The following is a 25,011-nucleotide window of genomic DNA, read 5'->3' on the forward strand; positions in this document are numbered from 1 at the left end:
ACTGATATCTTTGGGCACACAGTTCGTGTATTCTGGACTTCGTCGTCAGCGCAAACGTGATCACAGTCAAGGGCTACTTACTAGAGGAAAGCACAGAGCACAGGGCTTAGCACTCGTGTAACTATGAAATCGCAATCGCAAAGAAACAAGACGTCCGTTGATACGTCTTACTCGTTCCTGACTATGTCTGTTACCTCAACTCGTCTCACCGCTGCACGTCGTTGGGCTTCGATCAGTCTGCCGTGTTACAACGACGTCCTGACCCATCAGCATGGCCTACTATGTTCTCAGTGTCAACTCGGTCTGTCACGACTCGCAACTCGGTGGTCTGGGCTTCGACCTGCAGCATCAAAATCATGACTTTTGCAACTGTGCGTGATGTCTGCGCACCCGTTCGACACATTTCGCAGCTTATGACTACGATACCCGTTCCGCGTTATGTGGTCAGCGCGTGGAGAGTCGAGCGAACTCCGAAGAGTAAGACAAGGGATTTCTAACGCTCGCATGTGGATCGATGCACCCCGTACGTCAGATTGCTCTGAAAAAGACTTCCAGAGCGACGTGTCCTGTATTATAAACACAGCATTTGTCAGTGATGTCCGCTCTCATCTCGCCTCACGGCCTCACAAGGAGAACGAATTACCACACCGGGGACACTTCAGGGAGATGGGAAATATCCGCAATATCAGATCTGGCCACGACGCATACACAAGCAATGATCGACGCTTGAACGCCGCGCGCGGTTATGGACTGGGGATTCTGCCCTAACATCCGTGTGCAGCTTGTCGATGCCGATGTATAGTCAACCATCCGAGCGAGCGGCGATCATAATATTAATCAAACCCGCTCCTCACGAAGAAGTGGATGCTAGCGTGAAGTCTCCAAGTGGGGATACCTTCGGTTGGGTACAAGTAGACTTGCGGCGATCATTCAAGAAAGAAATAATACGAAAAGAAAGAGATTCTACAGAGGGATAAGGGGTATGACAAAGATCATAGTGCTCACCCTTTGATAGCGCGAACCATTCACGAGTGCGTCATCCTATCTCGCTCTAGGAAGAAATAGCAGGCCAGTGCTAGGGTGCACCGAGAGACGTAGTATAACCACCCTTGAGCATCACTGACCACTTGCAGTGTTCGGTGACTTGGAACGACGCGGGAGAAGAGCAATCGCGTCCGGCTGAGAGTGCATGAACCGCGGTGAAATAGTCAAAGAAGTCAAGTGCGCATTGAAGCGTGAAGGAGCAACGGATTTGTGTTTCAAAGGCTGCCATGCAGAGCTTGCGGCCGCCGTCTATGCTCTTGCAGCCCATATTCACTAGGAGTACATATACCCGAGAGACGGCATGATTGAAGACATTTGCTCAATGATGCGCGAGTGGTAAATAGAGCAGACGAATGCGTAGGGCAAAGGAGTTGACTTGGCGATAGAGGTTGCAGTTCGTCGAGCCAGAGTAGTCCACATTCAATGACGCAAGCCGCAGGGCGGGTTCATTCAAGAATGCAAGTGTTCGATATCGACATCATGCATGAGACGTGAAGGCCGCTGTGCATCGCCCTATTCTAGGGTTTCGTAGGCGCTCATCCGGGGCTGTGGGGCCGTTCGCAAGGTCGTCAGTAGTTAGAGTCGGAGGGATGGCGATGTACATCGCAGAGTCAGCGTGCAATCAGGTACTGCAAGTAAGCAGAACGACTCTCAGTCATGCCCTCCGCGTCCAGCGTGGGAAACAGACCACCCTAGCCTAGGGTTAGACGGGCGTTCATGACGCCCGTCCCTACACGTTCGTTCAGACACACCGTCACGTTGTAGGCTTCGCCTTCTGTTCAAGTCTTGCAGCCGAACAGTGTGCAATGAGATAATAAGGCGTATGAAGCTCCGTGCCAAGACACGCTGTACGCACTCAGTTGTGGTCTGAAGTCTCTCGCGGATCGCAACCACCTTCTGAAGCCATGCGCCTTGACAAGGACTCCGTGATGGTGGCAGAGTACAGCCATATGTCCCGCGTCAAATTAAATGTATGCTTCTGATAAGCATAAGGTGTCCTTGTCAAGGTGTGGTACTTCAGAGACAGACACCATCGCTCATGAATCGAATGGTTGGGCAAGAGGCGATCAGGAGCAGCAGATACGGTACCTCCATCGCTATCGGTGTCATACGTGAGCACGACCCGGAAATTAAAGGCGTGGAGGCCGAAGAGGCGGCGCACATGCGATTCATCCCACTATCGAGAATGTAGATCAGGCCACGTCGACATTGTACTTCTCCCTTCCCGGATGAAAACAAATTATGTGTCATACACAGAACGGAACGAAAGTGTTCGCCGCATCACGGTGTACACCATAGATCATAACCCAGCGCTGCGAACCTGACTCCTCGGATTTACCTTTTGAATGTACTTCCATGAATCATGTACAGGTGAGCAATCCAAGGCTGTCTGCTTTGTAAACGACGTCTAAAGTCGTATTGGGAGTGGAGCTGCAAACACTACAGTCTGCACACTCGGAACGGCTGGTTCCTGTGAAATAATCATCAACACACTGGATGCGGTAGCATACGACGAGGCACTGGCGTGTTCATGTGTCTCAGGTCGAATTTCGTATTCAGGCATGTGTATCTTCGGACATTGCACGATGCCGCTATCACATAACAGTAAACTTACGTTTGCAGATGTGGACAAGACGACGAATTTGTGATCACAATGCAGCGAGATACCCGTACCTGGGTCTCAGGAGGTATGTCTACTATCCTTACTCGTCGTGCTGCAGCACGTCACTCGGGAAATAGCACAGACCTCTTCTAGATCATGAATATTAACTTGTGTCTCGCAATGGAGTCCTGCAAGCTCTCGCCTACAGCGTCAATAGCACACTCTGCATTCTTCCATCGTTATATCTTGCGATGACTCCCTATTTCCCAAGAGCCGGAATGCAGTGAATGACGTATAATTGTAGTATTTGGCTCGATAATCGGATGTGTCTGCAGGGAGCAATTTGCTGTCTCCGCTGATTTCATTAAAACCCCGTTGAATGAGCGGACCTTTTGAATTATCACAACCTTAAGTTGCTGGTGGTTGTGATGAGTGACTGTGTGGCGTGGCCAGTGTGCTATTACGGACACTGATTGATTGTAATGTCATATGGATGATTCTCCCAATTAGGAGCTCTCAAACGCACTGCAAGCCGTGCTTTGCATCAGCTAATCCCACGCTGAGCGACATAGCTTCCACCCCTCTCCACGTACGTATATATATTGACTCAAGGTCCATACCAATTCGCTGCTAATTTCTCATATTTTGCACATTCTTTCATCTCCCCTGCAACCATGCAGCAGAACTTGTCGGGGATATCATCGAAACAGACCATTGAAGACTTACTGGAAGGCAGGCAAGTGGAAACCATCACATCTACCATAGACTGTAGGACTTACATCCACGCCATGGTGTAGCTTTCAACAGACATGTATCGATTATGCATGTGTTGGTCAGTGCCTTTACTATATGTCCGATGCTCCAGTTATATGTGTTCTTTCAGCTCTCCTGACCTACTACGTAGCCCTGAACTTGCCACATGATCTGCGGCGTCTGTGGGGGCGAAGATCCATTGCAACACTACTCTCTGCCATCAACTGGCTTGCTATCATTGGCACTATCTTTACCTCCATGCCGTTTCTATGCGGTACTGCACAAGTATGGGACATTCACTCCTTGATGTGCTGATCTTGTATTGACAGTGTGCATTCTAGAGGTCAGTTCCCTCATATCAGGTCACCATTTGTTACAGATCATTTAATCCACAAGATGTGCTTCTTCTCACTATGCCTATCAAGTAGTATATTATGTCACTGCTGCCATATCTACATGTAAGAAATGCAACTCTCGTTCTCCGAGCCATCCTCATTCTATTTTTGAAGTGGTAGCCGCCCTGCGTGTACATGCCATGAGCAGAGGCAACTGGCACTGGGTATTGCCAGTCTGGCTGCTTGGTATGGTGCCCGTAGGCACTAACATAGTCAGTACGATGAGTATGGCAAGGTGTTTGCGGCTCACGAGGAAGTATCATAGTGGATCCTGACGCAAGAGACATGGCTTTTCATTCCTCAACTTCTATGTATGGACAGTGTGTCGATCTCCGACACCATGTTTATTGTGTATGTGGATTTCACTGGCTGTTTTGTGTTTTACACAGTTGTTGATGTCTACAGGAGTGAGTTGTTGCTTTCCATATGTCTAGATGTACTTGTTGACGCCCCTACTCGCGATGTAGTGACAATCGTTACTCGTGGATCTGTGGTTGTCTCGGACACCCTCGTAGTTGCAGCAACATGGTACTACATTAGCCGTACAAGCTCCGTGAGAACACAGCTGGTACGAGATATGTGGGTTGTAAGGCCCAGTCTCACTACTGTCATGTTCCGAGATGGTGAGTACTAGCCTTGATGTGTGATTATTTAGTATACCGTAGCAGCTCATGGTCCGTCATTACAGGTACTTCGTATTTTCTGTAAGATAGGAAATGTATATCTATGAATGATGGCACTTATGTTATGTATAGCATCATCTCGCTGCTCAACATTGTTGATCTGACTATGGAAACCATCAGTAGCAGTAGTGTGCGTACCCGTACACAAAAACTGATTGTCCGTACTTAGACAGTCGCTCTAGTCTGATTCCAAAATGCTGGCTATATCAAGTCTGATTACAGCGTGCGTGGTCATCATGCGTCGTAGTTGGAGGTACCTGCTGACAGAGTCAAATCTTGCATCCTGTAGGATGTCGAGCATTTTAGTCTCCCGCTTTCTCATCTGCATTCGCGAGGCTGCAGAACGCTCAATACAGCCATTCAGCTCTCAATCTCTATCCTTCGTCGGCTCACAAGGCAACGCTGGCCCACATCGGTGGCTCTCCAGCATAGAGTTTGCCGCTGACATCGCCAACCCCTCTGCGGGGGATGGTGACGTAGATGCCTGCTCAGATCTCGAAGACGACCTACATCGAAGAGGCGAAGGTGATGCAGGAGTCGCGAGCAATGATGGAATAGAGTTGGGAGAATACGCAACCTCTGTCCTTTCCGTAGACGCACGCACATCCTGATCTTCCTCCATATCGCTATTTACCTTCCTTTCCTTCTCACTCCGAGCCTTGTTGATCACTTATTCTAACCAGTACGTCCACCTGTACGCGTACCTGCAGTATCGCCAGGTGTTCCATTTATTCACAGTTTGTTTTAATGGGCCATGCCCCGCTGTTTTAGTTGAGATGTGTCCTAAGTAGCTCGCTATAGCAGCCATCACGGGTATGCCCTCAAGACAATTGTATCGCTCAGCGAGCCTCGTCATTCTTCTGCGCAAATATCAAACTGAGTTCTTCGAATCCACATTGCTCACGTCATGTACGCTATGCTCAGAACTACCGGAGTCGTTCAGGGCCAGCAATGTCGCTCGAGGCCTAATTTATGCGTGCCTCCGAGTCGCTCTTATCGCAATACACTATGGGGACCGATCGTCTGCGTTGGCACGCTGCTCGTTCATCTGTTCGGTGTGCCATGCATGTTGTTCATATGAACGAGCAAGAAGTTGCAGCTGTCCTTCCTGCCGTTGACCCTTTGCCAGACCTGAGCCTGCGGCAAACTCTTCCTCAGCCCCAACGCTGACACTGCGAAGCCGTGCTTTGGACATGAGCCTAGGACTCGCGTTCTGACCGGCTGTCAACACTTCAACGAATAAGGAGCCTCGGTAGCACCGACGGGCATGTCGATGTGCGCCTGTTCTCTGTTTAGTGCTGAATCGTGAGTGCGCGGGTTCATACAAATTTACAAGATATATTGTCAACGAGGCTATCTGGCCATACCAAAACAGGTAGGATAAAATCGACTTGTTATAAAACTAGGGCCACGTTATGGGACGCGTACCATTTGGGAACAATGCAGCCACTTGAAGAGTGCGAGTACTGGGCACCCGCAATCAGCGCGTTGATCGAGGGAGGCCTTGAGATCTGGAGTTCGGGCTGTGGACTGAATTAATAGACAATCGCATCTCCGAACATATAGAACAAGAAGATTGAGGGACATCATGAGGAAACTCGAATAGTGAGAAACGGACGGATGCATCGGCTCGTACGTTGACGACCGCGCATATCCTCGCGCATCTGTGTCCAGAATATGCTCATCGCGAAGGCTATACATGTCCCATCGCTCGACACATAGACCATGCTTCTCACGCACGAAACACTCTCCCTGGGCTTTTCGTGTGCTGTTTTGTTGTTCTTTTATGCGCCTCGGGTTCGCACCAAAATGAAGTGATAGACCACCGCGACCGGTACCCCATAAGGACGCTTGTGTACGTGTCTAAGCATCACATAGATCAAACCACTCGGAGACATCTTCATTTACAGCGACATAATAAGTAGACATACCACTAAGGACAAGCACGCATTCATATTGACTCCGGGAAGACCTTGACGCGCTAGATACCTTGGGCCCCTTGTGGTAGCACACGAGCATGTCCACATCTGGCTATATGACGAACTTGACAGTCTATGGTCCCGTCCGCCGCGCAGCCTCCTGCCAAATGTCTAGTCGGACGACGTCACCGAGGTACATGAGGTCGACAACCAAACACGCGGGGAGGACAGCAGTTTGATGGGCGCGTCGGGCAGGGAGTCGTTCCGGGGAGAACGTGTGGACGTTCTGTGGACAGAGCGGTATGACCATGGGAAGTGCGACAGAATCGGGTTGATTAACCCAGTTTCCGTTCATCGCAGGGAGTGCAATAACACCAATATTGGCGCTCACGGGTTTCTAGACGGAGAGAGAAAGTAGATGTGATGAGTATAACAGTGAACATAGCAAGATGGCAACGCCGCATACACTGTATGAAACCGAGGAATGAGTCGCGGATCACGAACACACGCATGGAACAAGTCACTGGGCGCACACTTCCATCAACCAGCGTGCCTGAAGTAGTTGAGTTCCTGCTTATCAGCTCGAGATGGGAATAGTGATTGCAATTGAGCTATGTGCGCGGGTCTTGAGCAACCGTCAGTGAGTAGGCGGGATCGAACGGTGTATGAACACCCGGTACCCATGACGCACCGACGGGCCATGCACGCTATCATCAACCCATATGGTCTCGGGAAGTGACCCAATTACCAGATCGAGCGGTCATATGGGGACGCCCCATGGAGACGAGATATATCCCAGCAGCGGGTGAGGAACAAACGCATACAAGAGCAATGATCAGAGCATTCAAGCCGCATACGGTGATCGTGAACGCGATGAGGCTTCTGCAGTCGTGGGCGACTGGTGCTGGTGAGTAGTCGGCCGCCCGCGTGAGTGACAACTTCATGATATGAATTATTCCCGCGCTTCGCGAGCGAGTAGATGCCCGTGTGCGGTAACCCGAGAAGAGATACGGTCGGGTGTGATAAAGGAGGCTTGCGGCGGCCCGTGGTCATTCGAGAAGAAACGTATAGAATCGAGCTTGGAAACAGGAATGGGGAGCTTGAAAAAAGCAACAGTACTCACTCTTGGATCGTGCGCAGCGTCTCATTGTCCTTGGCGGCCTCTAAGCATGTCTAGCCCTGCGTCTCTATTAGCGCGTCATCCCATTTTTCTGTACTGTGTGCAAGCTGAAGGCAAGTGCGAGTGGTACTGAGAGACGCAGCACGACAGATTCTGGATGGCCCGTAGCGTTCAGCCATTTGGCAAGACAGGAGGAGACGGCAATTGCAGTCGTTCGGAGCACACGAACTGCAGTAACAGATCTAGGGAAGCCAGGAGCGCTACTGAGGCGCAACGGACTGGTGTGCCATGAGCTGTCGTGCAGAGCTCGCTGTCGTGCAGAGCTCGCTGTCGTGCAGAGCTCGCTGTCGCCGCCTGTGGACTCGCGACCCACCTCCACGACGCGACGACGCAACAACGAACCCAAGGACATGGTCGGAGGAAAGACGCCCGCCCTGCAGCTGAGCGTGAGAATCACGGTGGACAGCCCTACGCTAGGGTTACGCAGTGGGCAAGCATATGTTTTCGACATATTCAATACAAAATGAAAGACGCTACTTGTGGCAGGTCTCATGTGGGTGGCGCACAGTCTGGATCATTCCCTGTGCAACTGACGTTTCCTCAGTCAGTAGCATCTGAGACTGCCTATGGTAGGGCGAGGCTTGCAGTTTCGTGCGCACCCGGAATCACAATATCATCTCTCTCTATACAGGCCCACGCCCTTTTTTGTCTGGTGTCTATCGGTCTTTGATTCTTCATCAGTCCTCAGGAACATGCGGTGCTGACAGAATGTCCCGACGAGGATATGTCTACGGAGTATGGCCGTCGTCAAGGAGAACGAATCATTTTGATGAGTAGACTATCTGCTCTTCAACAGTCGGAATAGCTGATCGCTCGCTCATGTGCTAAATCCTTGAGAGCACGAGGTTTGGAGGCGTTGTGTTCAGCAGCAGCGGATTTATGACCGACTTCTCTCCGCATCTGTTACTCATTTTCCACACATTTTCAGGATATCTCTGCAGTGTGCGTATAGTTTGGGCTACTGAGATGAGCCTCAAGACACCGTACGAAGGTCGAATACACAGAGAGAACTATCTCGCTATGTCAAAAGGAGCTTCGATCCCGGTCATTTCACTGCACGCTCCTTGTATTGACTCACCTCAGATATGTGGAATCAGCATTATGGGAAGTACGCTGCCTGTCCAAATTGAGACCATCCGTTTCCTTGCCAGACGATGCATCAGATTCGAATCCTTTGCAGGTTATGACTGTTTCTCGAAGACGACAAACCAACTACGCAAGCATCTGTTTGCACTCCGCACCATTTTAGCACACTGCCGCGATACGGAACAGATGGTAGCCGACAACAATTGATTGATACCCTCAGGTGGGTGTGATGGGACTCAGTGAGCTACCAGCTCATTGTTTCGTCTCAGCTCGATTGCGGTATGCCACCATCCGTACCTCCCGATATTGCGTGATGGTGCATGTATCGCTATCATATTCAGCAGCCGTATGTTTTCTCGCCATCGAAGGCCACTTACTGGAAGCAGGCAGAGCACAGGAATCAGCACTCGGCGGATTATGAAATTGCAATCGCAAAGAAGCAAGATGTCCGTCGCGACGTCTTGCGCGATCCTCGCTATGTCTGTTATCTCGACTCGTCTGGCCGCCGCACTTGCGTTCTGTCTAGGTCAGTGAGTCGTGTCTCAACGACGTCCTGGCCCATCAGCATGACCTACTATGTTCTGAATGTCAACTCGGTCTGTCACGACTCGCGACTCGTTTGTCTATACTTCAGCGAAATCATGACGCGTGCGGCTGATTGCATGATGTCTGCGCTGAAGGTGAGCATCGACTACATTCCTTCGAATGCATCTTGATATAAATCGCAATTGTCGCGAAGCAGACAAGCAGTCATGAGTGCACGCACACGAGTAAACGAATGAATGTGTCAGTGAGCATATCCAACCTCAGAAATGCTCTCATTGTGTTCAGGGGGTTTTTTATTTTTATTTTTTTAATTCAGTTTTGTATCCGCTTGAGGGTTCAGGGAGTTGCCGGGAGATCGTTGTTGTGTCGTCGGTCTGATGGGTGGTCAATCAGCGGCGGCGCCATTGATTGCACTGCCTACACGCCTGATCCCCTCAATCGAGAGAACGTGAACGCACTACGGATTTCACAGCTTCCAGTCGAACACAGGCTGCGAAACATGTAACATACTGCTTCGCTCGGATGCAAAAGCTTGTACTCAATATATATATATGTGTGGACCGAGATCCCGTGGATGTCGCATTGTGCGACCTTCTCGTGTCTACCTCAGATCATATCCCTTTCACTCATCAGACAATGTTGGGGACACTATCAGGACAGGCCGTTGAAGACATGCTGAAATACGAGCAAGTGAAAATCATTGCATCTACCGACTTTCGTAGGACTTACTTCCATGCCATGGTGTAGATTTCAAGAGGATTGTATCTACTATGCATGTGCTGGTCAGTACCTCTAGTACTTATTCGATGCTGCGACAATAGTCATCCCTTCAGCTCTCCTGATCTATCATGTCGCCCTGAACTTGCCGCATGACGTACGACGCCTGTGGGGGCGAAGATCTATTGCCACACTACTCTCTGCTATCAACTGGCTTGCTATCACTGCCTCTATTATGACAAATATGCCTCTTCCAAGTAATACTATACACGTATGGAGCATCCACTTTGTGAGGTCCTGATATTATATTGACGGCGTTCATTCAATCAGAGGTCGGTTCTATTATGTCGGATTTCCATTCTTTACGGATTTTTCATCCCACAAGATGTGCGTCTTACAATCATGCCTATGCGGTGGTATTCCTCGTCAATTCTGCCATATCCTCATGTAAGCGGCACACTTTCCATTCCCTGAGCTATCCTCATTTCTATCTCTGAAGTGGTGGCCGCCCTGCGTGTGCATGCTGTGAGCGGATGCAACTGGTGTTGGGTATTGCCGGTCTGGCTCTTTGGTATGGTGCCCATGGGCACTAACATAGTCAGTATGTTGAGTATGAAAAGGTGCTCTCAACTAACACAGGAGTCATAGTGGCTTTTGACCCGAGAGACATTTTTGATCATCATTCCTCAACTTGGTTGTGAGAGCAGCCTGTCGGCCTCCAATGCCACTTAGCCTGTGTATGCAGACTTCATTGACTATTTCGGCTCCTACTCACTAAATCATCCTACAGGTGTGAGTTGCCTTCTCCTATATGTCCAAACGTCCTTGCTGACACCCCTACTCTCGATGTAGCTGTGGTAATGTCTCGTGGATCTGTGGTCGTCTCGGATATCCTCGTAGTTGTAACAACATGGTACTACATCAGCCGTACAAGCTCTGTGAGAACACAGCTTGGACGTGATATGTGGGCTGCAAGGCCCAATCTCACGACTGTCATGTTCCGAGATGGTGAGTACTAGCCTTTATGTGCAGTAATGCACTATACTGCAGCAGCTCACGATCCGTGATCACAGGTACTATGTACTTCCTGTAAGAAAAGGAATGTGTACTCATGGACGATGTCATTCATTTTATGAGCAGAATTATCTCACTGCTCAACATTGTCGACCTTATCATGATTGTCATCACTGTCAGTAGTGTGCGTGTTCGTGGACATGTATTAAGTATCCATACTGAAACAGTCGCCCTAGTCTTTCTATGTCTTGGATATAACAGGTTTGACTACAGCGTGCGTAAATTCTTATGCGTCGTGGCTGAAAATGTCTGCTGACAGAGTCAAATATTGTATCATATAGGATGTCGAGCATCCTGATCTCCCGCTTCCTCATCTGCATCAGCGAGGCCGCAAAACGCTCAACACACATGTTCGGCTCCCAATCTTTATCCTTCGACGACTCGCACGGCAGCGTATCCACACAAACATGGCTCTCTAGTGTAGAGTTTGCTGCAGAGAATGGCCATGCGGATGCTTTCCCCGATCTCGATGACAACAGCGACAACTTGGACTCAGAATGTGGTGAAGAGGAACCAGAAAATGAGAATGGAATTAGAATGGACGAATTAACAGCAGGTGGACAGCAGTCTCCTCCAACGTGAGGAACGCAAGTCGCGATACTCCAATGCAGCCAGTTGTGTTTGTTTTGCTTCGCTTCTCTATTGATGGACTTGTTTCCTTCCGATGGTCAACCAGCCCTAAAGGTTACATACTGACATATTGGACCAATAGTTCATTTATCCAGAGTCTTTGCAATCTAATCTGCGTACACACATAGTCCTTATGCTACTGTGGATGATGAGCTTCACTATCCGTCCTATACCCTGGATCATGCCACTCGTTCATTTCAATTTCATGCGTCGCTCCCGTCTCCCTGGTCCAGCTGCTCTGATAGATATGCGAAGAGACATTCCCTGGCTCTCTAGATTTATGAGCAGGCGATCAATGAGGATTGACACGCGGAGAAAACCCCTCCGTTTGTATACTACGCGGATACGCTCTGCATGAATTAGATTCGCGTCTGTCACCCGCTTTTCTCCGCGTTGCAGCTCGCATGCGAGTGCATAGTAACAATCAACCACTCACGCGAAAACAAAAGCATCCGCCTGTCCAACCGATGTTTTAAACACGTCGGCGACACACGTCAGGTACGTCGTTGCTGACGTGGGCGACTTCAAGGAATAGTATCAGAGAGTACTGTGGGCTCAACTCGATAAGGACGGGTGTTTTGGTCAAGTGTAGTGTTCGGGAAGAAATGTCGGTGCCGGGCTTTCCAGTCGCTGTAAACAAGACCATGCCATCAATATCAAGTACAGCATATAGTCGCGCGCGATTTGTTAGCGGACGGCCGCATCGCCTGGGTCTTCTAACTGGGACACATCTGCGAGCAATACGAACACCTGCGGAGACGTACCTTGAACAAGTGAGTCGTCTTCTTGAGCATAGTGATGCTGTCCGTCTGGTCGAATACGCTCGACAGCGGCGCGTCGGTTCCCTACAGAGATATTCACGCCAGCGAGCACACAGTGATGGACACAGAATGAACCTACCAGTGGTGGGCACGCTCATGTTGCGCTCGCCGGACTGCCTTGGCGCCCTGGACGTGTTCAGGCCGAGGATAGCGGTGGTGGTGGTCTTGTCGACGACATTCATCATCACGACCGAGACTTGATTTTTAATGCGTCAGGGAAAGGTCTTGTCAGGAGGTGCAAATGAGGTGGACTAGAACTGGATACAATCTCTGCCGTCGAAGATGGGCAGGCAAACATCCACAGGGCCGTGGAAAGCTGTAGAACTGCGTGTGCTCACATCAAGAGTTCACCACTGATGTAGGATGTTGAATAGAACATAATGGCATCACCAGACGAGTCATTTCCACTTGATCATTGTTCGGAGACCGAAAGGAAGTAACTTTCCGTGGCGTTGACGGCTGTGTTCAGCAGCAATGTCGACAACACAATCAGTGTCCGCATTCGCTTCGAAGGAAAGAGAGATGCTCACTTCCGTGCGCATTCAACACGGCCTTCTCGGATCAACCTCCCTTCAACCCGCACCCCCTTCCGTTTTCCCTTCCCGCTAACCTATCTGCACCTCCCCAAACACCTCCGCGACAAGCCAGAACATCTCGAGCAGCACCATGCTCGGGGCCTTATCCGCACCAATGTGTGCGCCCGGCCGCGTGCTAGGCATGGGCAGCGGCGCGCGGATGATGGCCTTCGACAGTAGAAGCCTAACTTCCGCGCTTGCGGTAGACGGAATCTGCAGTGGCATCAAGCGAATGGAACCGAAGAAAACGACAGAGGGTTGCAGAGAAGAAGAACTCCCGCTGAGGAGGGACTGAGACCATCACTATGGATGCGCGTACATCTGCACAAGTGTATCGGATAGCGTAGCACGCAAAGGATGGCGCAGCATTGTTCCCGCACAGAAATTCAGTGCGGCATATACCCGCGGAAATCAGCCTTCGGTATCAGTGCAGAGATGTTCCGAAAACCAGTCTAATATTGAAAGTATAAGCGGACAATACCTAGCAAGATGAAGCTATGTTTCAATCACGGTGCTTCTGCGCTCTCGCAGCTGTGAGCTTGTAGTTCATGGTCATATAATAAGACGTCTGTACTAGTGACCTCCCCGCGCCATTCATCATCTCCACCCGTCATAGAGTGCTCTCCGTTATATTCTAACTCAAGACAGGATTGTCTGCTCAAGAATGAGCACATAAGCCACGCTGACTAGGAGTTCAGAGAGCCTCCCAAGCGTGATCCTGCAGTGGGAGAAATTTACGGAAGGTCAGGATTGTCAAATAAACAGGAGTACTCATCTGGCCAATGTGAGAACGACGCCGGAAAGACCGCCGGCAGCCAACGTCCTCGATGGACAGGGATCAATGGTGGATAAGGTTACAAACCGATGGGGCTACCTACGGCGCGCAACGCCTACATAAGTCCTATTCCCACACCGGCGAATTACCACGTGACCCGGGCCGGCAGCGATGCTTGCCTGACGTACCCCAAAGTCAACGCGAAAATAGATAATGTCACCCGATTACACAATCCGGTCATTTCATCTACCGCATCTGTCAAATCAAGGTTGCACACCGGTCCACACAATTAGAAACAGCCCTCCCTCGCCGTGGATTGTTTCGAACATCCGACCACTGACTTTGGAACACAAACAGAGCCTATGAAAAATGCATACAGCAAATTATCTCATGTTTCCTTAGGTAGCCCACCTCAGTGAACTTTCAGCTTCATGCGCACTCGAAATGTGCTCGAAGTGGCGATTATGTCATGTAAGCATCCTGAAGGGTCTGCTAGCATACACTCCAAGCAATAATACGTTTATACTATTTCTTAATGATCACCCGATAAAATGTCAAACCACCGGTGAGGCTACGCATTTGATATCAAGGGTAGCTACGGCGGGCGCCCCACTTAGACATCTATAAATGGTTCTTAGACCTGACTAATCGGCGACGGTCGCCGGTTCTCACGTGCGTTGGCCCACTGGCGCTCGCCCGAGAGGATACCCGAGCGAGATGGGACGTGTGGTACGGGATGCGAAGTACTACATGTAGTATTTTTAATATATGGGGGTTATTTGGAGGGTTTGAATAGTCCAATAAGCGTAATATTTGATAAAGAGAGTGAGCCGTTCTTCAATGTGTGGACAGGAGTGTACTCTACTCATGACAGGATTGTGCGGCAGGCGGGACAGGATCTCCGGCAGCTAGGGACCGGATCACTGACGGGGGCGGACCAAAACGAGTGCCGGGGCGCGCGTCAGGGTGGTTTGGCCCGGGCAGGAAGCTTATCTGATTTGACAAATTTGCGATTCCAAATGACATTATCTACTCACGCAAAGTCAACAGCCAACACGAGCCATGTCCTTGTCCTTAGAATCTCCCAGAACGCTCTGCTCTGTGTATCCTGCCACCCCTCGATTATCCCATCTTGCTCATGTTTAGTGGCACGCTGGCTGCGGAGGCGAGCGTAAGATGGTGCGTGAGCCAGTGCATAAGCACGCCACAGCGTCCCGACGAAAGACGACAGGATCAACAATGTTTGACACGAGTTTCTGAGTCACCATGACCACGCGGTGTGGAAGACAATGAGTGTATCACCAAGCTAGCTGGAGTCGCCGTGTCGACGTGATGTTGTACGACGCATCGTCGTATTTGAGTAGTGTTGCTTGTGCACATCCTTGAGGCGGCAGAGGTCAATGAACTCGCTCCCATTGGCATGACGCCGTCATAGTCAAGTAGGAACTGAAAGAGCGAGATCCCGCAATCAGGCGTGAGACTCATGAGTAAGCCCTATGATAGGGTTGCGCGGCTCTCTTCCTCCGCCACCCTAACGGGATGCCGCGCGTACGACTTCAATCAGCATCAGACTGCCCTCCTAGCGCATGCGTGCGAAGCTTGAATGCAAGTCTCGTGCTTGCCAAACTCTGACTTGCCACAAAAAAAACTGATCTCGCCGTGACCACAGTTGGCCAGTGGTGTGCGTGGTCGTCCGCAACCGAATGGCCGTCCTAGACTCATTCCTTCTTGCGAAATATAATGGACTTGAATACAGCATATGAATGATATCGTGCACTGTAGTATTTTCCATCTACTCACACGTGAATTGTCGCGCTTGAAAAGTCGTGCGCCATGATCTCCCATTTGTTGTGCGCCATGATCTCCCAATTGTTGTGCGTCATGATCTCCCATTTCCTCGTTCGCACCCGCGAGGCCGCAGGCCGCTCTACACCGGGATGCAGTACCATTTGCAAGGAGTTATTCTCATGTTGCAAACGGAGTCAATTTTCTCGACGACATGGCCTAGGCCGCCGTCAGCCCCGACCTGAGCATGCATTGCCTACAGACTTGCCGCCTGTCCGTACTGCTGTTGTCTCAACGTACTCGCCGGTGTGAATATCGCCGTGGACGCCAGCATGCTCGACAAGGGGGACAATACCATGGTGTCCTCAAACATCGACTTGTTCTAGCTATATTGGAGGACATCTTAATGAGAGGTGGTCTCACATTGCCCGCAGATGTGTTGCCGATGATGTTTAAGCACGCGTTCAGAAACGAGCTCGCAAGCTCGGGCGCGCGAGTAGCCGGGGGCCGGAGGCCCCTATCGTAGTATATAACGACCGCGCGCGATGTATGTACCACACGCGATTTTCCCTTACGGGCATCGCTACGCCCGTGGACAAACGCACCCCGCGCCGTTCGCACCGTTGTTGCAACAGATGGAACTCTGAGGCTATATCGGCACACGAGAATATATCGCGCAAGGCTCCTTGTTGTACTCTGCATGGCTTCATTGGTTTCAGTGTTGTGGAGTTGCTAGAGATAGAAGGTAGAGAAACAAAATGAAGATCGAAGTACGATGCACGCGGTCCTTCGTGAACACGCGGCCCATCGCCTTTCTTGCTGAATGGTGCTCATGTGGGCGAATATACGCACCTCGCCGCTCGTTCTTCTGCTTCGCGTGTTGTCCACTCTGTTCTAGGCTTCTGCCCAGGTGAACGCGCGAGGAGGTGAAAGTGAGCCGTCAATCGGACGTTTCTAAATATACCCTCCTGCGCGGCGAGCGTACCCAAGGTCGGCTGGACCTTATAATTGTTCAGCTCGTGAGCGGCACGGTCATCGAGCGCAGGCTGCGACGTGACTTATGAGCAAGGACGCAGGATCAATTAGGCAGTGCAGACACTTTCCGATACATGCTTCTGGTACCCAATCGGGCAGATATGAGCGACGAATCAATAGAGCAGTGAAGGCAAGATCGTTGCGGGTTGAGAATGTGCGTGACTCACGAAGAAGGCTGCTGCCATTTTTGTTGCATCATTCCTCCCTTCGCCTAGCTCGTCTTTGTCTGTATCCTCTTCGCTTCTTGAAGCGAAGTCAACCTGGAGAGCGGGGAGGCCGTGTGCGCAATCACCCCTTGCATATTGACGATGTCCGCAGCGAGCTCCAGAGTTTCCTTGCGAACAGATGGAGGAAAGGGTCCCCGCGTGATAAACTGGCGCTAGGTGCGAGTCTGCCATCAAGGACGCATTAGCATGTGCATACCAGACCGTAGCAAGCTGCAGGTCCGCCCCTACCCACGGCAGGGCTTTACCACGAGCGTATATACATAGGTACCATTGAGGCGAGATGTCTCCGCTTGTCGATTCCTCGGAGATGGACAGTTACATCATATGCGAACAAGGAAGCCGTTCCGATGTCAGCGGAGCCTTCTGCGTCTGCAGTGACCTCGAAAGACGGTTAGATGCCTACTTCTGTGCGCATTGAACACTGTCCGCTCGACCCACTCTCCATCAGCACAGCACTGAGACTCCACCCTTTCCCTCATTCGCCTTCCACTCATTCGCGTTAGCTCACCTCCGCATCCTAAATCCTCCACATCCCAAAACGTCCACGACGAGCCGCAAGGGCCGGGACAGTGAGATGCTCGAGGTATTCCCCGCGCACGCAAATCCACGCGCTAGGCACTCGCAGCGATGTAGGCACGCCTCGGAGCGACGCATATCGGCAGAGAGGTTTCATTACGTGAGTTCGGGTGAACGAATCGCAGAGGGAGAAATGTACTCACGTCTGGCCAAGTGGAACGGATAGTGACTCGCAGAGGATGGCACAGCATCGCGAGCGCTCTGAATCTCAGATGGACATGCATCAGCTGAGAGCTCAGTCCCCCATGCTGAAGTGGAGACGTCCTGACAGTTAGTTCAATATTAAAGATGAACGTGGGCGTGGATCATTTCGAGCGCGATGGAGCCAGGCGTGTCCGCCATGGACGTGACGGCATCGGGGTTGCGCGCTTTTTGTTCGTAAACACATGTGGTAAAACACCTGCATAGGTGGTCGCCTTACATGACAGGCGAGCGTTCACACTTCTCAAGGATGAATACGCAGATAACGCCGGCGTAGGCGTTCAGAAGGCCTTCCAGAGAGCGAATTCTCGAGGAGAACATTTTACGAGAGTAAGAGATATCATAAAGACGGGGACGCTCACGTCTACAACGTGATCCATGTGCTTTCCCTTATTGAATTTCGAGTATGTTTTGCTCTGCATATCTTGCAACCCTTCGTTGACTCCAACTTGCTCCGGATCCAGCAGTTAGCTGATGGCAGTGGCGGGTGTGAGGTGGTGCCTGAATCAGTACGTGAGCGTGTTAAATTCGCCGCGAGGTTCTCCGACACGATGTGATGTGAGACGACAAAAGGGACAGTGTTCGATGTCAGTGCCTGATCCGACCCCGATGTACCACTGCCCATACGTTCCGAGGACAACCGGTGACGCGTAAAAGAGGTAACAGATGAAGCCAAATACGGGGCTTCCATGACGGGTGGGCGCTCGAGTTCTGACTGCTCCATTCTCTGCCTCGCTGCCTTTCGCACAAGCGTGATGCCGTGATGTGCTCCAGGAGACACGGCGAAAATAGCAGTTTCTATGCCGCATGCGATAATTGGAATGTAGAAGATTCTGTGCCGGATCGGCTATTACGGGGAGCGCCTCGTTGACAGAGTTATATCAAGCTCCGCCGCAATCTCCCTTCAGAACACTCGTCGGCATAACGCGCGTTGCGCTCATAGGCGGCATATACTCATGCGATCGGTTTTCTGCGCCCTTGTAGTCACGCGCGAACATGCAGGCATCCGCAGGTGAGGCAAGCGTAATAGGCGGCGTGTCCTTCCTCCACGGTGACCTCACGTGGGAGCATCTGGCTAGACATTCAATCGTAGTAGGTCAGCAGGTCGGACACACAGCGAGGAACGGGGCTATATGAGCGCACAATGCATGTACATCCCCAAGGTGTACAGGTACAAACGTAATAAATGCGTCCGACAATGTTAACGTATGGCAATACAGGGTCTTCAACACTCGGGATGAAGGCCCTATAGGGTGTCGGTCATGCACGTCCACCGTAAACGTGAAGACGTAAAGCTTCTGACACATTGTAACTAGGTATAGGGTCCATCCGTATCTATGATAAGAAGTCCGGATGTATGAGTACCCTGAGCCATGAATCGTTTCCATTCATCATAGATGGGCGATCGTCACGGTAGGCTGACCGGAGTGGGGTATGCGCCAGGCTCGCCGCGGAAATACTAGGATAGGGCTTCAGAATGCCTCCTCATGAGCGGACGTGCAGCACCAGGATGCAATAGAGGCATGGGAAGATTCCCAGGATGAGAGTACTTACCTAGACAGCTATCCATCCTCTTGAAGGTTTCAAACCATTTTAGACCTGTGTAGGGCATTCTACTTAGACGGCGCTTTCTGAACCTGTTTGACGTGAAATAGCACAATGCAAGAGGGGAGGAGCAATAGGTATACAGCATTAGAAACTCAGCGGTAGAAACTCAAAGCTAAAACAGCGACTCGGGTTGGCAGAAGCCGTTTTAAAATATGACTACGCCATGCTTGCATCATCTTGTTCCACCTACAGTCGGACGTCCTTATCGATATCTCGCTTGAGGTCATGCAAGACATACAGGCGTGCAGTGCAAATACAACGAGCGAGGTTGAGAGTCTCACCTTCGTTGGCCCCCGTGTCCAGCGTGAGAAATAAACAGCCCTAGGATAGGGTTAGACGGGCGTTTATGACTCCGTCCCTTCCCCACACGTTCCTTCATCGTCACGTCGTGTACTTCATGTTCAATTCGAATCTTGCAGCTTGCGGTGTCAGACTGTTCAATGTGATAAAAATACCTGACACCGTCCATGCAAAGACGCACTGCATTTTGTTTGAGTCTGGAGTCTCCTGCGGATCACAATGCCCTTCTGAAGCGATGTGTCATGACAAGGACGTGATGGCAGAGTAGCGACCATACGATACACGTCCGTTGGATGTTCCTTCTGGTGAGCGGAAGAATGTCTTCGTCGAAAGGCGGTGTATCAGACACCCTGGCTCGCGAATTGAATGTGTTGGACAGACAGGATCAAGAGCAGCAGATACGGTACCTACTTTCTGCGTCTGGCGGTTGAAACATTGATGGCTTATGTGCGCGCGCTTACTGCAAAGGTAATAGTTGCGTACGCATATAGCTACTGGGCTGTACTATGAACAGCCAGAGAAAGCACAAAGACCAGAGTGCTGATGCACAATGCGATCCATCCCACGATTGAGAAGGCAAACCAATGCACGCTGAAATTGTACTTCTCCCCTTTCAGATCATTTGAAATCTGCCACAAGCAGGACGAAATACGAGTCTCTACTGCGTCACGATGTACATCTGTCGCGATCCAGTACCGCAAGCCGAACTCCTCGGATACTTTTTGAATCACGAACGTACCTCGTTGAATCACGTACAAGTGAGTTAGCAAGGCTGTGTGCTTCATCACTGTTATTAAAAGCCCTATCGGGAATCGATCCACGAACGTCACAGTCCAGAGGTTCGGAATAGCTCGTCGCTCTGAAGACGTGATAAACATGCTCATGTTGCGATAGGATGCGGGGAGTTGCTGGCTCGTCTATTTGTTGCAGGTGAGTCGCCATATACGGGCACATGGAGGTGTGAAAGCCGCTATCAACAGCCCTACGTTTGCAGACTTTAGACCGCGGATTCGTGATTACAGGGACGCGAGGCACCGGTACCTGAGTACAAAAGGTGTGTCTATTACTTTGACTGATCGTGTTGCAGCATGGCACTCGGGAAATGGCATCTGTCTCTTCTAGATTATCAATATCAGCACAATCTATCGTGTTTAGCAGCTGAGTCCTCCTGTTCTCCGTGTACAGCGGAGAAATCATACTTCACCCAAGACGTCCGATGTCTACGCATCTGGAAAGCATACACTGCATTCCTCCAACGTTGAGTAGTGCGATGATTCGCTATTTCTGCGACGCAGACATGCAGTGTATGGAGAATGACACGAGTATCTGCTTCGACAATTGGATTAGCCCGTAGTGATCAATGCGGTAAATCCACAGATCTCAAAAGGTCCAACCATCGAAGGGGTGGTCATGAATGCACGTCATCTCAACCTTGAGTTTCTGGTTAGCGCGATGAACGACTGCACGCTGCCATGGGCAATGATTGATAGTCGTTTCATATCTATGATCCTCTTGATTAAGAGCCTCCAAAAGCACTGCGGGTCCTGCTCTACATCAGCTAATCACAGGCTACGTGACATAGCTTCCACCACCTTTCAACGCAGTTCAGTTACAGAAATTCCTACTAGGCGTATATATATGGCCTCAAGTCCCATACCTATTCGTTGCTATCTTCTCATTGTTGGCACTTCCCCTCATCTCCCTGCAACCATTCAACAGGAAATGTCGGGACCGCCATCGGAGCAGGTCGTTGAAGACGACCTGAAAGCCAAGCAAGTGAAAATCATTGCATTTACCGAATTCCGCGGGACTTATACCCGTGCCATGGTAAAGCTTTCAACAGAATTGTGTCAATTACGCAGGTGTTGGTCAGTGCCTCTGTTATCTATTCAACACTTCCGCAATATTCATCATTTCAGCTCTCCTGACCTATTATGTTGCCCTGAACATGCCATATGATGTACGACGTCTGTGGGGGCGAAGTTCCATTGCAACGCTACTGTCTGCCATTAACTGGCTTGCTATAACTGGTTCTATAATCATACCCACGCTCCTTCCAGATAGTACTAGAAAAGTATGGAACATCCACTCTTTGAGGTGCTGATCTTCCATTGATGGCGTAAATTTCAGAGGTCAGTTCCCCCATATCAGATTATCATTGTTTACGGCTTATCCACCACCCAAGGTGTGCGTCTCCCAGCCATGCCTATTGGGTGGTATTCCTCGTCAATTCTTCCATATCTCCACGTAAGCAACACACTTCCCGTTCTTCGAGCCATCCTTATCTCTATCTTTGAAGTGGTAGCCGCCCTGCGTGTACACGTCCTGAGCGGAGGCAGCTGGTGCTGGGTATTGCCTGTTTGGCTCCTCGGTATGGTGCCTGTGGGCACTAACATAGTTAGTACATTAAGTATGACAAGGTGTTTGCGACTAACACAGGAGTAACATAGTGGCTCCTGACCCAACAAACATGGCTTGTCATTCCTCAAATTGGATGTATGGGCAGTGAGTCGATCTCCGAGGCCATATACGATGTGTATGCAGACTTTATGGACTGTATTGGCTCCTACACCCTAAATCATATTCACAGGGGTGAGTTTCCTTCTCCCCATGTACATACATGTTTGTTTACATCCCTATCCCGAGATATAGTGGTGATCATTAATCGGGCATCCGTGATCGTCTCGGACATCCTCGTAGTTGCAGCAACATGGTACTACATAAGCCATACATGTCCCGTGAGAGGACAGCTGATATGTGATGTGTGGGCTGCAAGGCCCAATCTCACAACCGTCATGTTCCGCGATGGTGAGTACTAGCCGGAATGTGTGAAATTGTATACCATAACCGCTAATGCTCTGTGATTGCAGGTACTCTGTACTTCATGTAAGTGAGGCACTACGGCTCCTTGGAGTACGGCACTCATTGCCGGCGCAGCACAATCTCGCTACTTAACCTTATTGATCTTGTTGCTTACTCATTGGCATCAATGTGCGTATGGATCCACAAGCCATTGATGACCCATACAGAGATAGTTATTCTAGACCAACGACACCATGAGTATGATCAACGTGATTCCAGCGTCTGTACATTCTCACCCACCATACTGTCATATATCTGCTGACATATGGAGTTTGCATCTTACAGGATGTCAAGCATATTGATCTCCCGCTTCCTCATCTGCATCTGCGAAGCTGCAGAACGCTCAACACTGGCATCCAGCTCCCAATCTCTATCCTTCGTCGAGTCAAAAGGCAACTCTGTCCCACACAGGTGGCTGTCCAGCATAGAGTTTGCAGCCGACATCGCCAACAGCTCTGCAGAGGGTAATCATGCGGATGTTTTCCTCGATCTCGATGACATCTATGACAGTTTGGACTCAGGAGGCGAAGAAGAATCACAAGTACCAGAAAAAGATGAGAATGGAGTTGAGATGGATGAGTACGCGAGAGGTGGACAGCAGCGTCTTACGCCGTAAGGCACACACATCCTGATATACTTCATTCATGCTGTTCGTTCGATTTTCTTCGTTTCTCTATTGTTGGACCCGATGGTCTACCAGTTTCGATTATTCTACACCGATACATTGGGAAATGTTCTATTTGTCCAAAATCTTTGCACTCTAAGCTGCGGCGGAAACGCACACGCCATTGTGGCGCTCATGAAGATTTTCTTCATGTTTTTGAGCAGGTAAGAATCCCGGCTTTTCCTTCGCACCCATGCCGCTTCGAGGATATGGTGTTTATATGCGCTGAGCTATGCAATATAGGTAGCGGAATAACCGTGATCGAAAGATGTGGTGCTTGTACTACTGTACATGGCGAGTGCGACCATCCGTGCTATACCCGTGCTCATGCCGCTGGTTCAATGCTATTTGATGCATCGCTCCCGTGGCCCTGGTTCTGCTGACTTGGTGGATGCGCGAGGAGGTCGCGGCGAGTCCTCCCTTGGCTCTCTCAATTGATGTGCAGGTTATCAACAAAGAGCCTGATGCGAGGAGAGAACTCTTGTTTTGTATAAGGGTTCATGATCTTTCATAAGTGATGCTTTCAGCCTGCGTCAAGAGCGGGTGCGTCACTCACCTCTCCGTGTTGCAGCACACGCGCGTCCGCCTATAACAGTCGTTCGCTATTCACGCGAACTTGATCAAAGCATCTATCAGCTTGATTTATGTTTCGAACATGCCAGTGACATGCGTCGGGTACGTCGTTATTGAAGTGAGCTACTGCACGGAGAACTTCCAGCTCGACTCGAAAGAGACAAGTTTTGGGTCAAGCGTTATGTTCAAGAAAGAATGTCGGCGCCGAGCTGTCCAGTCCCTGTATACGAGACCATGCTATCAATATCATGTATGCGTGTATAGCATATGGTAGCACAATGTATTACCGGATGGCGACACTGCTGGGGTCTTCTAATTAAAACGCGTTCGCGAGAAACACCAACAGCTACCGAGATGTATCTTGAACACGTCAATTATTTCTGGAGCACAGCGATGCTATCCCTCTGTTCAATTAGGCTGAAGAGAGTCGCGTCGGCACCGATAGTAATATTTACGCGAGTGGGTACATCGTGACAATCATAGATCAAACGTACCGGCAGTGGAAACGCTCATGTTGCGCCCGCTGGACTGTCCTAGTATCCTGGAACCGCTCAGGCCGATGCAAGCGGTGGAGTTGGCTTTGTCGTCAAAAACATCGAACACGGCTACAATTGACATGTAATGTGTCAGGGATAATCACTGTAAGGAGGTGCAGATGAGGTGGACTGAAAGTGGCAATGATCTCGGTCGATAAGGACGCGTTGACGAGCATATACGAGGTCTTGAGGAGCTGTATGACTGTGTGCTTACATCAGAGATGCACTATTGATGTAGGACGTTCGAAAACACATACTAGATCCACCATAATCGTCTCTGCTCGACCACTGTTCGGAGATGGGAAGAAAGTAGAATTCCGTGTTGCTGCAGACGGCCGTGTTTGGCGGCACTGTTAACAGCGTCTTCTGTGTCTGTGTTCACCTCAAGGGGGACCTGATACTCCCTTGCGTACGCTCCTCAATGGAGCCTGCTCGCATCTACTTCCTCAGGCACCTCCCATTCCGTCTTCCCTTCCCGCCAACCTATTTGCACCTCCCCAAACACCTCTGTGACAAGCTAAAAGATCTCGAGCAACGCGATGCTTGGGACCTTCTCAGCTCTAGTTCCACTGTACGCGCCCAGGCGTGCTGGGTATGGGCAGCGGCGCGCAGGTGGTCGCCTTGAACAGCAGAAGCGTGATTGCCGTGCTTGCGATAGGCAGGTTCTGCAGAGTGAATGGGACCGAAGAGAACGACAGAGGGTCACATAGAAGAACGGTTTCCGCTGAGGAGGAACTGACACGATCATTGCGAATGCGCCTACATCCGGAAAAGTGCATGGAATAGCATAGCACGCAAGGGAAGGCGCAGCATTGTGAACGCTCTAGAACTCAGTACGGCATA

The 25,011-nt window shown here is 50.3% G+C and overlaps 4 protein-coding genes across 4 annotated transcripts; 3 read left to right on the forward strand and 1 right to left on the reverse strand.

Annotated features, from left to right (window-relative positions):
• Nucleotides 1-3,442: 3,442 nt before the first annotated feature.
• Nucleotides 3,443-5,089, forward strand: POSPLADRAFT_1127257 (hypothetical protein; the record flags this gene model as incomplete). The annotated part of the gene is made up of 9 exons (XM_024483601.1): nt 3,443-3,479; nt 3,531-3,708; nt 3,797-3,858; nt 3,910-4,007; nt 4,061-4,166; nt 4,230-4,418; nt 4,505-4,608; nt 4,661-4,701; nt 4,768-5,089. Coding segments are annotated over 9 exons (1,137 nt in total), but the record flags the coding sequence as incomplete, so codon positions are not given.
• Nucleotides 5,090-10,786: 5,697 nt separating this feature from the next.
• On the forward strand, nt 10,787-11,582 carry POSPLADRAFT_1052329 (hypothetical protein; the record flags this gene model as incomplete). The annotated part of the gene is made up of 5 exons (XM_024480263.1): nt 10,787-10,934; nt 11,000-11,015; nt 11,067-11,124; nt 11,177-11,214; nt 11,282-11,582. The coding sequence occupies 5 exons, from the start codon at nt 10,787-10,789 to the stop codon at nt 11,580-11,582; spliced, it is 561 nt and encodes a 186-aa protein (XP_024344994.1).
• Nucleotides 11,583-12,317: 735 nt separating this feature from the next.
• On the reverse strand, nt 12,318-17,946 carry POSPLADRAFT_1127408 (hypothetical protein; the record flags this gene model as incomplete). The annotated part of the gene is made up of 17 exons (XM_024483621.1): nt 12,318-12,475; nt 12,531-12,647; nt 13,062-13,239; nt 13,593-13,680; nt 13,990-14,056; nt 14,143-14,161; nt 14,442-14,547; nt 14,839-14,958; nt 15,602-15,728; nt 15,887-15,968; nt 16,010-16,229; nt 16,439-16,632; nt 16,789-16,881; nt 17,117-17,217; nt 17,568-17,688; nt 17,719-17,824; nt 17,846-17,946. The coding sequence occupies 17 exons, from the start codon at nt 17,944-17,946 to the stop codon at nt 12,318-12,320; spliced, it is 1,998 nt and encodes a 665-aa protein (XP_024344995.1).
• A 3,789-nt stretch (nt 17,947-21,735) lies between these two features.
• POSPLADRAFT_1128165 (hypothetical protein) lies at nt 21,736-24,291 on the forward strand (the record flags this gene model as incomplete). The annotated part of the gene is given in 10 exon segments (XM_024483713.1): nt 21,736-21,953; nt 21,973-22,038; nt 22,124-22,125; nt 22,186-22,341; nt 22,404-22,419; nt 22,471-22,567; nt 22,667-22,997; nt 23,769-23,888; nt 23,907-24,001; nt 24,058-24,291. The coding sequence occupies 10 exon segments, from the start codon at nt 21,736-21,738 to the stop codon at nt 24,289-24,291; spliced, it is 1,335 nt and encodes a 444-aa protein (XP_024344996.1).
• Between the last annotated feature and the right edge of the window lie 720 nt (nt 24,292-25,011).

The sequence above is a fragment of the Postia placenta genome, assembly GCF_002117355.1.
Source record: "Postia placenta MAD-698-R-SB12 unplaced genomic scaffold POSPLAscaffold_1, whole genome shotgun sequence".
NCBI lineage: Eukaryota > Fungi > Basidiomycota > Agaricomycetes > Polyporales > Adustoporiaceae > Rhodonia > Rhodonia placenta.